Source organism: Heptranchias perlo, chromosome 18 (assembly GCF_035084215.1).
Source record: "Heptranchias perlo isolate sHepPer1 chromosome 18, sHepPer1.hap1, whole genome shotgun sequence".
In the NCBI taxonomy this organism is placed as follows: domain Eukaryota; kingdom Metazoa; phylum Chordata; class Chondrichthyes; order Hexanchiformes; family Hexanchidae; genus Heptranchias; species Heptranchias perlo.
Genome location: NC_090342.1, coordinates 5,065,663 through 5,079,747, shown reverse-complemented (window position 1 = coordinate 5,079,747; position 14,085 = coordinate 5,065,663). Strand labels below are relative to the sequence as shown.

At 41.1% G+C, this 14,085-nt stretch overlaps 1 protein-coding gene across 8 annotated transcripts in view; it reads right to left on the bottom strand.

Moving 5' to 3' along the window:
* Positions 1-6,335: 6,335 nt before the first annotated feature.
* ppp1r12a (protein phosphatase 1, regulatory subunit 12A) overlaps positions 6,336-14,085 on the bottom strand; it is a 145,948-nt gene continuing 138,198 nt past the window's right edge. For 7 of the 8 annotated variants that reach the window (XM_067999274.1, XM_067999266.1, XM_067999269.1 and 4 more), the window contains 2 exons: positions 11,810-11,985; positions 8,437-8,519 (listed from right to left, as the gene is read on the bottom strand). In XM_067999274.1, coding sequence (XP_067855375.1) covers positions 11,851-11,985 — 135 coding nt within the window. In that variant the 3' untranslated portion in view covers positions 8,437-8,519; positions 11,810-11,850. Of the gene's footprint in view, positions 8,520-11,809; positions 11,986-14,085 lie in introns of all 8 variants that reach the window. The other variant, XM_067999268.1, reaches the window with a different exon arrangement.

Below are 14,085 nucleotides of genomic sequence, written 5' to 3'. Positions count from 1 at the left end.
TACAATCCTTTACTAATGTTGCTACCCCATCCCTTTCTCCCCAGGAAAGGTTATAACCTGGTATTTTCAGTTCCTAAACTCATCCAAACCCAAGACACATCTCCATTATAGCTTCTATATCATCTCCCTTATAATTGTAAACAATTTTACAACACCAAGTTATAGTCCAACAAATTTATTTTAAATTCCACAAGCTTTCGGAGGCTTCCTCCTTCCTCAGGTGAATGGCAGATCTCCCTTATAGTTACTACATATCTCCCCAGTTAATGTTTCTAACTCTCCAGTTTTATTTTGAATGCTTTGTGCATTTACATACATACCACTCAATTCCGACTTTGTTGACCCTTAAATCTTTTTCACATTCTATTTTGTCAATACCCTTGTCCCTTCTACAACATTCTTTTTAATCTCACTACTTTCATAGTTTCTTTCTTTCCCTGTTTCCTCTGATATTTTCTCACTATGTTTCTGCTTCTACTCCAACAACTTTATTAATCCTGCTTTCCTTCCCCAGACTCAAACCTCCCATTAGTTTAAATACTTTACACTGCCTGTTTACCCTGTCTGCAAGGACATTGTTGCCGTTTTGGTTCAGGTGAAGGCTGGCCCTTTCAATGTCGCCTACCCGTAGAACTATATTGTGTATATATATATATATATATATATATATATAAAAATACACACACACACTCTACTTGTAAGAAAGTAAGCCAGTTCTGAAGGATTTTGCACAGGTTTTTGCCTGATTTTGCTTCGCTGCATTAATGTGCGTAGCTTATTGGAAATAGGCAGTAGTAAAGTGTTAATTAACGTTGTTGTTCCACAGTGCACCACATCCTGTGCACACAGGCCTCCTGATTTTTCTTCCCAAAACGAAACTTGGATCAGAAGTTTTTCCCTTAAACGTAGAAATGGCATGTGATAGAAACAGAATAAGAATGTGTACGAAATGGTCAATGTAAGTGCACCAATCAGGTGATTAGTTTCTCAAATTACCCAACTGGACGTGCACTGTTGAGAGGCCGCAGTGCACGTTGGATAAAAGGTGGTCAGAATACAGGAAAGCTGGCACTAACCAGCACCACCTGCTGGATTTAAATCATAAAATAACTTTTCTATTAAATGGTGGATTTCAGTTCTACAGTGAAATCTGTAAATTAGGGAACCTGTGGGACCTGCATCAGGTCTCCTTTTTCTCTTGTTGCCCGTTTCCTTATTTTCAAAATGGTCATTGTAAAAAATTGTCCCAACAATCTTCAAGAACCAGCTGAGATTATGATCAGCACCTAATCAGCTGCAACAATGCTAAGATCCTATGTTTGGAAGCAGATACAACACTACTGACGTTGCAGGTATAGTACTTGTACAGTGGAACCTGTTCCCAACGCCACTCTCGGAAGGCAGACAACCGTACTACGTGGACTCGGGTGCGTGCGCATCTTCTGGCGTGTGTTGTTAACAAGGCTGCTTTTCAAAGCAGGGGGTGATTCAAACCCCCCCCCCTCCCCCAACCCCCCGATACCAGCAGGGACAAAAAGAAATCCAGCAACAACCCTTTGGTCATCAGGATCCTCAGACTCAGATCAGTCTGTACTTTGAACATTTTAAAGCGTGACGTCAGGCTGTGTCCCGTTTTAAGGTATAAATGGTACGCAGCCTGATGTCACACTTTAAAACGTGCGTTGAAGGCTGTCCGTAATTTGTAAGTGTCCGTGGTTTCAGAGTGCCTCTTATATATTTTACAATGCAAGTTATTTGGATCTCTTAAGTGTCCATTTTTTTTTTTTGCAGGTGTCCTTTTTTTTGGGTGCCTGTTCACACAGGTTTCATTGTATACCAGAAATGAAACCTAAAACTGTCCCTTAACTTCCTGTGAATATCAATGTAAGGAAAGTGAAATTCTAGATCTAGGTCTAAATTGTAAACAATTTTACAACACCAAGTTATAGTCCAGCAATTTTATTTTAAATTCACAAGCTTTCGGAGGCTACCTCCTTCCTCAGGTGAACGATGTGGAACGATCTAGATCTAAATTGACAGCTGATTTTGCACCAAGCAGGAGCAGGCATCCCACTCAACACCTTTCTCAACCCAGAGCAAAGCAGATCCATGCTCGCTGAACTTTTCAAATAATAAGTGAAATTTTAAGGTGCATTTACACTTTCCTAAGAGGGCAAAGCGAACTGTTCTTCAGTCTGTTGGTTTGAAGATCTGATTGGCACAGGGTCTACTAAAACTGCAGTGTTTGATTTTGAAACCAGTTTGAAGCCCTTTTGATGTTATGACGGCGTAAGGTTTTACAGACGCCCGTGGTAGTACAGTGCACTTTCAACCCTGAACTACAGAAGGCCACATTTACACTGAACAACGAAACAAAAATATCAAAAGGTAAATTCAAATACCCATTCAGCAGCACTACAATTCCTTTCACTCCGGCAAAGAAGTTTGAATTATCTACACAGAGAAACTGCTTGACAAATATATTGGACATGTAGCAAATTCAGACTGCAATATCCAATTCAGAATTAGGATTAACAAAGAATTAAACATTAGATTAGACTGCAATGGGGAAGACATACAAGGACGTTGTCCTGCATACCGAAAGCAAGTCACATAATGCTGGCTGCTTCTGACCTGGAGCCTGAAACTTAACACTTGCCAAATCTGCACAGTTCCATCACCAAACAATTAAATGCCAATGCCCTGAAGCTGTATTTACTTAATTCAAGCTTGAGAGACACACCTACAATTAAGCTGAATACCATTGTGTTGCATGGTATAACATGTCTGTCCTTAGGAGAAAGCGCATCATTCAACTTGCTGTGAGCAACACTGGGTGATGTACAAAATCTGTAACATTAAAACGCTTATGGGTCATATGCTCAATTAAAAACTTATGCACACTTGTGAATTCCAATGTAATAATGTATACACCTACCTGGTATGCTTCCCTGTGGTATAGAATTATAGAATGATACAGCACAGGAGGCCATTTGGCCCATCATGCCTGTTCTAGCTCTTTAGTACAGCTATCCAATTAGTCCCACTCCCCCGCTGTTTCCCTATAGCCATGTAATTTTTATACCCATCAAGTATTTATCCAATTCCCCTTTTGAAAGTTACTATTGAATCTGCTTCCACCGCCCTTTCAGGTAGTACATTCCAGATCATAACTCGTGACGTAAATTTTATCCCCCTCATGTCACCTCTGGTTCTTTTGCCAATCACCTTAAATCTGTGTCCTCTGGTTACTGACCCTTCTGCCACTGGAAACAGTTTCTCCATATTTACTCTATCAAAACCATTCATAATTTTGAACACCTCTATCAAATCTCCTCTTAGCCTTCCCTGCTCCAAGAACAACCACCCCAGCTTTTTCAGTCCCTCATCCCTGGTACCATTCCAGTAAATCTCCTCTGCAGCCTCTCTAAGACCTTGACATCCTTCCTAAAGTGTGGTGCCAGAATTGAACACAATACTCCAGCTGAGGCCTAAGTAGCGTTTTATAAAGGTATAGCATAACTTCCTTGCTTTTGTACCCTAAGCCTCCATTAATAAAGCCAAGGATCCCATGTTTTTTTTTAAAAACAGCCTTCTCAACTTGTCCAGCCATCAAAGATTTGTGTATATACACCCCCTTTACAATTGTGCCATTTAGTTTATATTGCCTCTCTTTTCTTCCTACCAAAATGTATCACTTCACATTTATCTGCATTAATTTTCATCTGCCATGTGTCTGGCCATTTCACCAGTCTGTTTATGTCCTCCTGAAGTCCGTTATTATCCCCCACATTGTTTACTACATTCCTGGGTTTCGTGTCAGTTGCAAGCTTAGAAATTATGTATACCCTGTATACCCAAGTCCAGGTCATTTATATTAGAGCAGTTGTCCCAAAACCAACCCCTGGGGATCACCACTGCACACTTCCCTCCAGTCTAAAAAAACAACCACTCCCCAATACTCTCTGTCCCATAGCAAATTCCATATCCAAGCTGCCACTATCCCTTTAATCCCATGGGCTTTAATTTTGCTAACAAGTCCTATTATGTGGCACTTTATCAAACGCCTTTTGAAAGCTCATATACACAATATCAACCCTCTGCTACTTCATCTAAAAATTCAATCAAGTTAGTCAAACACGATTTGCCTTTAACAAATACACGTTGACTTTCATTTATTAGCCCATACTTTTCCAAGTGCCAATTAATTTTGTCCCACATTATTCTCTCAGTTTCCCTGCCACCGATGTTAGGCTGACTGGCCCGTAATTGCCGGGTTTATCCCTCGCCCCTTTTTTGAACAGGATTGTAACATTTGCAATCCTCCAGTCCTCTGGCACTCATATCTAAGGAGGATTGGAATAATGTGGCCAGAGCCTCTGTAATTTCCACCCTTACTTCCCTCAGTAACCGAGGATGGATCCCATCTGGACTGGGTGACTTTTATACTTTGAGTACTGCCAACCTTTTAAGTACCTACTCTATCTATTTTTATCCTAACCAATATCACTTCTCCCCTTTACTGTAACATTGGCAGCAATGTGAATGTCACATTGCTCTCGTGAAGGCAGATGCAAAGTACCCATTTAGTGCCTCAGCTATGCCCTCTGCCTCCACAAAATAATCTTTTCGGTCAGTGATTGATCCTACCCCTTCTCTGACTACCCTTTTATTATTTATATGTTTATGGAAAACTTTTGGATTCCATTTTATGTTAGCCACTGATCTATTTTCATACTCTCTCTTTGCCCCCCTTACTCCCTTTTTTTTTTAAGATCTCCTCTGTACTAGTTAGTGTTTTAATTTGAACAGTGGCCTGTCACACCACCATGTGGTGGTAGATTATTTTTTTCCCCACAAATCACACAAAATAGTTTTAAAAAAAATTTAAATAGCCATTTTCCCCTCAGTAACTGAAATTTTTAATGTCCAAAATGAGGGTTGAGATAAAACTAAAATCTCAACAGATTACATATTTCACAATAACATGACAATACATTTATCTTTTGTCATGGATTCATTTATTTTAAGAAAAGTTCGAGGATAAATTTCAAAAGCTTCATTCAGGTAAAGTTACAAGGGTGTGTGCGCTCATGAGAGGGAAGTGTACTGATTACTCACCTGTTGTAGCTTGTTTTTCTGTTCTCCAAACAGCAGAAAGCCCTGAGCACGAGAGATTTTCTTCATTTTAATTTTAGTTTATTTTGAAGAAAAAAAGACAAGTTGAATGTTGCACCAGTGTTTTGTTGGTTAGAAAATATAAACATTCCAATTGCTGACACCTGAGAGACAGACAGACACAAAGGGTCTTTCCACATCCTAATTTGATTTGTGTTTTTTTTTACATTGAATTGTGAGAGCAACAAATGGATGGGGCAGGTGGGTAAGAAGCAAGGCGAGGGTGGGGCAGCTTCTGGCCTTGCACCATCTGCTGTTGGCGACAAGTAAGAATGGATGGAAGGTTAAGGACGAGGAGAGGGATAGCAGCGTGGGGGGGGGGGGGGGGGGAAGAGGAATTTCCAGGGATTGAGTGGGTTGTCCAATGGCGAAGAAGTGCAGTATTGATGGGTGTGAAGGAGGGATGGGGAGGCAAAAAGGTGGCAGATACGATGGAAGCAAGGGGTGTGTGAAGCAGAAAAGGATGGGGCAGAGGAGAGGATGGAAGGGAGCTGCTGAGGACCACATCTTTCCCACCATGTCCACTGGAAAATGCAATCTGCAGCCCTCTGTGGTTCCTTTCCCTCCACACCTTGCCACTCCACCTCCCAAATGAAACGAAAAATATAAAGAGAGAAACGAAGAGGGTTAGGTAAGGAGCAGCAGAAAAGAGACATGAGCAGAAGAGGAGAGACAGAGACAAACACAAACTTCAGAAGCAGTAACCAAGTCCATATTCTCCAACAACATGGAAAATCCACTGGTATCTTTAAAGAAAATTGCATCACGAGATGTTACACTTAGCGACAATGCAAAAATAATCTTTATAAAAAGACCGTTGCTGGTCTGGAGCTTGAAATGTAAATATATGACTGATATGCTAGGGTTCGGAGGTCACGAGACCCACGGGCTGCAATTTGGACATCCCTGGTATAGGACACAGTACGTGGATTCCAGAAGTGAAGCCTTCGACAAAAGCCAACACATGCGATTTTCTCAATTACACATCTTACCTTACACTCATTGCTCTGTCGAGTACAGCTGAAACATGTCATGCTCCTTCCTTTTATCAAAGAAGCACTCATGAACACTCAGGGCTGTTGTAATAATTTGAAAGCCAAGGTTATACTTGTGCATTTTTATTATTCAGCTCGTTGTCAAATAAATATAGCACTAAGTCAACATTTTAATTTTTATTTGTATATGTCAAAATACAATTTTCAGAAAATAGTTGGAAGGTTTTGCAATCAGCTTCATGCAGATGCACCGTCTGCTCAATACTACCAATAAAACTGACACAGCACACTGGCCACATCATGTATTCTGATATAAAGAATAAATAACCTAAATATAAAACACTAAAATATTAGAAACGTCTACGGTAATTTTGCACATGCACCCAACTTAGCGAAACACATTCCGCAATCTGATCAGTCAGTCACACACTCAGACCACTGTGGTGAACCAGCATTCAAACCGCCTGCTGTTGCTATTTCTGCGTATGTCATACCACAATAAGACGTCACACCACCGGTAATCTCAACCTAACAATCACTTAGTCCAAATACCATTTGAATGTGAAAACCTCGTTTTCTTGGTACCTTTATAAAATCAAACTCCTGAGATTGGTAGTAAGAGTACGAACCCACACCTGCATAAAACCAATTAACAGAAAACATCATGCCCCAAGATACAGGGGCATTATGCCCCATTTACCAGAAGACTACGATAAGCGATGTAACACAAGAATCGTGTTTTTTTATGAAGGGGTATAAATTCACATTTAATACAATATATTTAATGATAATACAATAGCTACTGCAAGCTTTACAATGTACAATGACTCCGCATGTTTCAACTCTTGTGGTTTTATTTGACATTATAATATGTGCTGTATGAAGTCGTACTGACGTTTAAATATATATATTCAAAATAAACTCGGGGTGATGCAAAATATTGGTCTAATGTAAGAGTGTTCATTGAAATCATTTTTAAAAGGCCACCAAAATATAGGAAGTGCATTTTGATCTCTGGACTTCTGACGTGAGTATGATTTTCCAACTTTCAGCGACTCTTCCCATCAGTCCCAACACCACCATGGATACAAAACTAAAAAGGTATATGAAGGCCATAAGTTAGGTCTTCCCAAACAAATGCTCATTTTAGTGATATTACTTTGGCAAGGACTTAAATGGCCTGGATGTGACTCACAGTATGCAAAAACAGAGTGAGAAATCTCATTAATCTTTGATGCACATTTTTGCGTCTGTGAATAAAGAAATCCCAAATCAAAAGTATCGCGTACCATTCCAGACACCCAGCTTTTCCGAGAAATCATTTCACATATATGCACTTTTTAAGCCATAAAATCTCATTTTCATTAAAAAGTCGCATCTTTGAGTAATCTTTTCTGTGTAACCATTACGCATACATGGTGCACTGAAACTTAAAACAGTATATATATAATAAATATATATATATTTATATATATGCACACACACACACACACACTCAGTACCTGCTAAAATGAAAGTGAAGGTTACAGATTACCTAAGAACTTACACTACGGACTTAAAAAATTGTGACAGATGAAGGCCCAAGAAAACTTTTTTGTAAAATAAATCTACTTCAACTGACTTGTTAAAGCATGTTATAAAGAAATGCATATTGCACAAACAGTGAAAGCAAATGTTTCACCAAGTCTATCTGATCAATACGGAGGGACAAATCACGATTTGCAGCTACCTCCTCTATCGGGCCTGGATGCATCATCTCCAAAAGGGATAGTTCTGCGAACACTGTCCAACTTGAACTGGCACATGGGTGGTTAAGCAAAATATTGAACACTTTTTAAGTATGTGAAGGAGGAAAACAACAATTCCGTGGCACAGTAAAATTGTGTTGTATTCTTAACTGTCTTTGCTGTGACAATGAAAGCAGTTTGTTGACGCAAGTGTTTTATGTACAAGTAAGGCTTATTGGTTTAATATCCAAGGCGCTTCTGCCCTTAAACACTTTCCTCATATTACTGTAAACAAGATTTTCAGTCATTTCATTTCTTCAGCAGTTTTAGTTTGTTAAAATGAATATATATATATAATATATATAATATATATACATACACATTAAGCAGGTTCATAAAAGAGGATTCTCAAAGTTGGGAGCCCTGTAGGTCACTCCTATCTCCTTTTGACTCACTTTGCTGAATGACTGCGATACTAGTTCACAGTTGATCAGTTATCATGCAATGGCATCAACAGCTGTCAGAATCCTGTTTACTTGGAAAGTTTGCTGATGACTCTGATCAAAGCCCCATTTTCATCTTTCAGCCTCTGGTTGTCTGCTTTCAAGTCTGGTAACATCTGCAGCGGATACAAAGAATAAGTTAAGACATTATTAACACCAACCTGCAGCCTGCACACAATGTGCCAGCAAAAACTGTAAACAATACTATCTGAAACAGAATGTGTACTATGGGAATATGTACAGATTTTGAGAGTGGAGCATTGTGACTTCATATCTGTGCTTGCCAAGGATTATTGCAGTCTTGGGGCTTCCAGTCTGCTTTTTGCTATCTCTTGAAGCCGTGTTCAAGAATCTCAAATGCACACACCGTATGTTAAAATACATCAGGTGAATGAAGTATAATCGGATGAGACGTTAAACCGATGCCCCATCTGCATTCTCAGATGGATATAAAAGATCCCATGGTACTATTTCGAAGAGTAGGGGAGTTTTCCCCGGTCTCCTGGCCAACATTTATCACTCGGGACTCTCCTGGTGCTTGCAGCGGCAGCGCCACCTTAGATCTTCGGAGATGCGGCGATAGAACAGAGCTGGTCAACAGTGACTGCTCAGAAGAAAAATGGAAGGGAGGCTGAAGAAACAGCTCAGTAATGAGCAGAAAATAAAAGACACTGTTTAATACAGCTACGTAAAACCGCTTATTCCAACTTTAAACTTTTAGTGTGTATGTGCCCAAAATATGGCAGGAGACATCAGCTTTTTCAAGTACCTATTCTCACAAACGTCAGTAAATTGCACCATCCTAAACACAGGCTATGACTATGATTTGATCACTATTTGATAGACCTGTTGGGTTGAACGCCTTGTTTCTGTGCTGTACATTCTACGTATTTAGGCTGTACCTGGGTTACATGTTAATATCACATTGTACCAGTTAAGAGTTCCTTTCCCTCCACTTGGAATAGTCCACTGCACACTTGGCAGGGTAAATCAGGACATTTTAATCGTCAAATAAATTGCTATATTCCTAAGTTTAAGTTTACTGCAATTTTAAATTTATCAGCTTTAAATTTACAACATTTACTGCAAATGTCTCAGCAAAACTTATTTTGTGCCAAAGTGCTGATGACCATGGGCCTGCATTCATTTCTACGATTACTTCAGAAACAGATCAAGAAACAAAACTCCCATTTTCCAATTGGTTCTGCATTAATTTGTTACTGGGATGCTGCAGGCTGTCAAGAAATGAGCTTCGCTGACTGTTGGCGCAAAAAACAAATGGTTGGAACCAACAGTCAACCGCCCTGTAAAGGGGGATGCTGCAGAAGAGAAAGAGTGCGGAGTTTAGCAGCGAGGAGATTGGGGTTCACTCTTGCTACCCGAGAGCTCGAGCTTTCGAAGCTGTGGGATGCAGAGTTAGTAATTGGAGCAAGGACCAAGGCAACGTTTAAGAATACTTAGATGTGTGCTGGAAGGAAAAGGGAAGAGGTCAATGGCAACAGAGCAGGCACATGAGATTGGGATACTGCTCGTGTGGAGGATAAATGCTTACACAGACTGGTTGGGCCCAACGGCCTGTTCTGGTGTTGTAATTTTTATTTTTAACTACATGTAAAAGTGTTCATTTCAAAAAATGCTTCTCCCTTGCATAAATCACATTTGCTGCAAAGGTGGGCGTTGATTCAGTCAACCGTCCTCCAACGGACACACAAATGTTCAATCTGTTCATGTATGTAGATAATCTCAGCACTCTTCGTGATTTTTCCCCCAGTTGCTGAAGAAGGAGGAAACTTCCCAGCCTGCTGATTAAAGGGCGTAACAAGACCACCCAACAATAATGTTCCTCACTGCATCATGAAGTACATCCTCATTCTCACCCCAAACCCCGGTTCAAAATAAACATATCTATCAGGTCATTGTAAAAATTTTAGTATTTGACCTTGCAAAACTGCATTTACACAACTGTCATGGTTTCTCTTCGCACAGACATTAAGTTTTAGCGTAAATGTGGAGCCAGGGCCCAATCCAACTCCAGAGCGAAGCAGAACAAGACCATTCTGGTATAAACGTAGCCCAAGTGTCAATACTTCAGCTATTCCTGTTTTACTTATAAAATGGTCCAGCGAGTGGTTAGGATCTGGAATGCACTGCCCGAGGTGGTGGAGACAGATTCAATCATGACCTTCAAAAAGGGAACTGGATAAGTACCTGAAAGGAAAAAATTTGGAGTGCTATGGGGATAGGGCGGGAGAGTGGGGACTAGCTGGACTGTTCTTGCATAGAGCCGGCACGGACTCGATGGGCTAAATGGCCTTCTTCCGTGCTGTAAGCTTTCTATGATTCGACAGTGCCTTGGACTTCTCTTGGTGTCAGTCCTGGCTCACTGGTGGAACTCTTGCCTCCGAGTCAGTAGGTTGTGGGTTCAAGTCCCACTCCAGAGACTTGAGCACGTAATCTAGACTGACACTCCAGTACCAGTACTAAGGGAATGGTGCACGGTCGGAGGTGTCGTCTTTCGGATGAGACGTTAAACTGAGACCCCGTCTGCCCTCTTGGGTGGGCTTAAAAGATCCCATGGTACTATTTCGAAGAACAGGCGAGTTCTCCCCAGTGCCCTGGCCAATACTTATCCCAAAACAACATCATTTAAAAAAACTATTATCTGGTCATCACATTGCTGTTTGTGGGGCCTTGCTGTTTGCAAATTGGTGGCTGCGTTTCCCTACATTACAACAGTAACTGCACTTCAAAAAGCACTTTATTAGCTGTAAAGCGCTTTGGGAGGTCTTTAGGTCAGGAAAGGCACTATACAAATGCAAGTTTTTTCTTTCTTGCACCTCATCTTCCAAGTGCTGCAAAGAGATATTTCATGGTACACAAAATCTCTGCTTGAAGCCATTTTTATTCCAAGCCACGGAGATCCCTGCGCAACTCGAATTGCACCGGAGTGGCTAGCACCGACAGAATAGTACTGCTTTCATGAAAACCACGAGGCAACAGTCATGGAAAGCCAAGCAGCAATTTAGTTGGGTTAACACCAATTCCCAGTGGAGTTAAAAGCCATGCAATTTGTGTTGGCTATGTTTAACAACCGCCCTTAACTGGTCAATGCAACAAGACTGTAATGTCCTTGGCGAGCATGTAGGTTCTGCTTAACCACACAGCTTCTACTCAAAATACTGTAGCTCTTGAGAATTTGCTAACAAAGCACTGGGACATGGAGGAAATCACATTAGCAGCAGCACAAATATACAAGTCACGTAGAACTGCCCAACTCTCAAAAGCAGCAAGACATCTGCATTCCACAATTTTAGATGAAGCACTGTGGCAAAGGAAACAGAAGCAGTCCTCACCCAAAAAGAGAGCAAAAGTGGGACTAGAAAGCTAACCGAAGTTTAACACCTGCCTGGCTGTGAAGGGAAGTAGTAATGAAGAAAAGGAAAGGAGCTACAAGTCCACAGCCTGGAGCTGCCTACAGGACTCAGAAAGCTTGGTAACCACTCTGGTCAGAGCCCTATTCTCAGCCAGCAGCTGCTCATTTAACTGCCTCAGAGTCTGAATCTGTTTTACTTGATGCAGGTTCTGCAGGGATCAAAACACAAGGAGAAGAAAGAATTGGAAAGCAGAATGAAAAGCAGGCATAAGGAAAGAAAAAAAAGTTAAGAATAAAATGAGAGTCATGGCCCTATTTTCCACTTGGCACAATGGCAGACCTTGGGGGTTCTCAAGGGGTTAGATAGCATGTTGGCACGGCAACTTAAATTTGTACAATTAAGACGTCTGATTTTCAAATAGCTATTGATTACTAATTTTAATGAACGCAGATTACATTCCGATCTTATAGCACAAGTTCTCCACGCACATCTTGGGCTTTCAGCTTTGCGTCAATGGAGGAGAATTTTTGATTTTCTTAATGTCACATAACATGATGCCTGCTTGTCAAGTCAAATTAAACTACATGTGTGCATTCTACCAACGTTTGAAGAAGGGGCTACTGCCAACAGTGGTGGTGGTGGTGGTGGGGGGGGGTGGGGGGGGGGGGCAGGCAGTGGCGACAGGAGGAGGAAAGAGGCAAAAAGCCAGAAACGGGCAACTTAGAAGTAGCCACGATATAAAAATAAATGCATAGTAGCCACGTATCTCCACAACAGTTTATACACAGCCATACAGGAGTGTAATCAATCATTTAGTCTCAGCTTGCTACTAAATAGCAGAGAGGTGAAGATTCCATGACATCTGGAAATTAATGACTCCACAGCCCTGAGACAACGAAACAAGAGGTTTGTGAACACCTCAACACTTCTGTTCACATCCACGGCATTTTCTTTCAGGACACTGAAGCCAGACAAATGTTAATGATGATCTCAAAAAAAGTGAGATGATCTGTAGCATCAGGGCAAGATGTGCACGTAGATTAAGTCTGCCACTGTTCAACAAAGACGTGCATAAGCAAAGATCAAATATCAGTGTTATACTGATTATTCTGGCTGCATATGACCATCAAGAGCCAGGCTTACATAAGAAATAGGATCAGGAGTAGGCCATACGGCCCCTCGAGCCTGCTCCACCATTCAATCAGATCATGGCTGATCTTTGACCTCAACTCCACTTTCCTGCCCGATCCCCATATCCCTTGATTCCCCTAGAGTCCAAAAACCTATCGATCTCAGTCTTGAAAATACCCAACGACTCAGCATCCACAGCCCTCTGGGGTAGAGAATTCCAAAGATTCACAACCCTGAGTGATGAAATTTCTCATCTCAGTCCTGAATGGCTGACCCCTTATCCTGAGACTATGCCCCCTAATTCTAGACTCTCCAACCAAGGGAAACATCCTCTCATTCTTCTAAGCTCGAGATTAGTATAGGTCCATTCTACTCAATCTCTCCTCATAGGACAACCCTCTCATCCCAGGAATCAATCTAGTTAACCTTTGTTGCACCACCTCTAAGGCGAGTATGTCCTTCCTTAGGTAAGGAAACCAAAACTGCACACAGGTGTGGTCTCACTAAAGCCCTGTACAATTGCAGCAAGACTTCATTACTCTTGTACTCCAACCTCCTTGCAATAAAGGCCAACATACCATTGTCTTCCTAATTGCTTGCTGTACTTGCATGTTAACTTTGTGTTTCATGTACAAGGGCACCCAAATCCCTCTGAACAACATTTAATAGTCTCTCACCATTTAAAAAATATTCAATTTTTCTATTCTTCCTTCCAAATAACCTCATATTTCCCCATATTATACTCCATCTGCCACCTTCTTGCCCATTCACTTAACCTGTCTATATCCCTTTGAAGACTGTGTCCTCCTCACCGCTTACTTTCCCACCTAGCTTTGTATAGTCAGCAAACTTGGATACACTACACTCGATCCCTTCATCGAAGTCACTGATATAGATTGTAAATAGCTGAGGCCCAAGCACCAATCCTTGCAGCACCCAACTAGTTGCAGCCTGCCAACCTGAAAATTATCCATTTATTCCTACTCTCTGTCCGTTAACTAATCCCCTATCCATGCTAATATTAGCCCCCAGCCCCACAAGCCCTTACCTTGTGCAACAACCTTTTGTGTGTTTGGAAAATCCAAATACACTATATCCCATGGTTCCCCTTTATCTACCCTGCTAGTAACATCCTCAAAAAACACAAATTTTCCAGGCTTACAGGAACCATATTTAA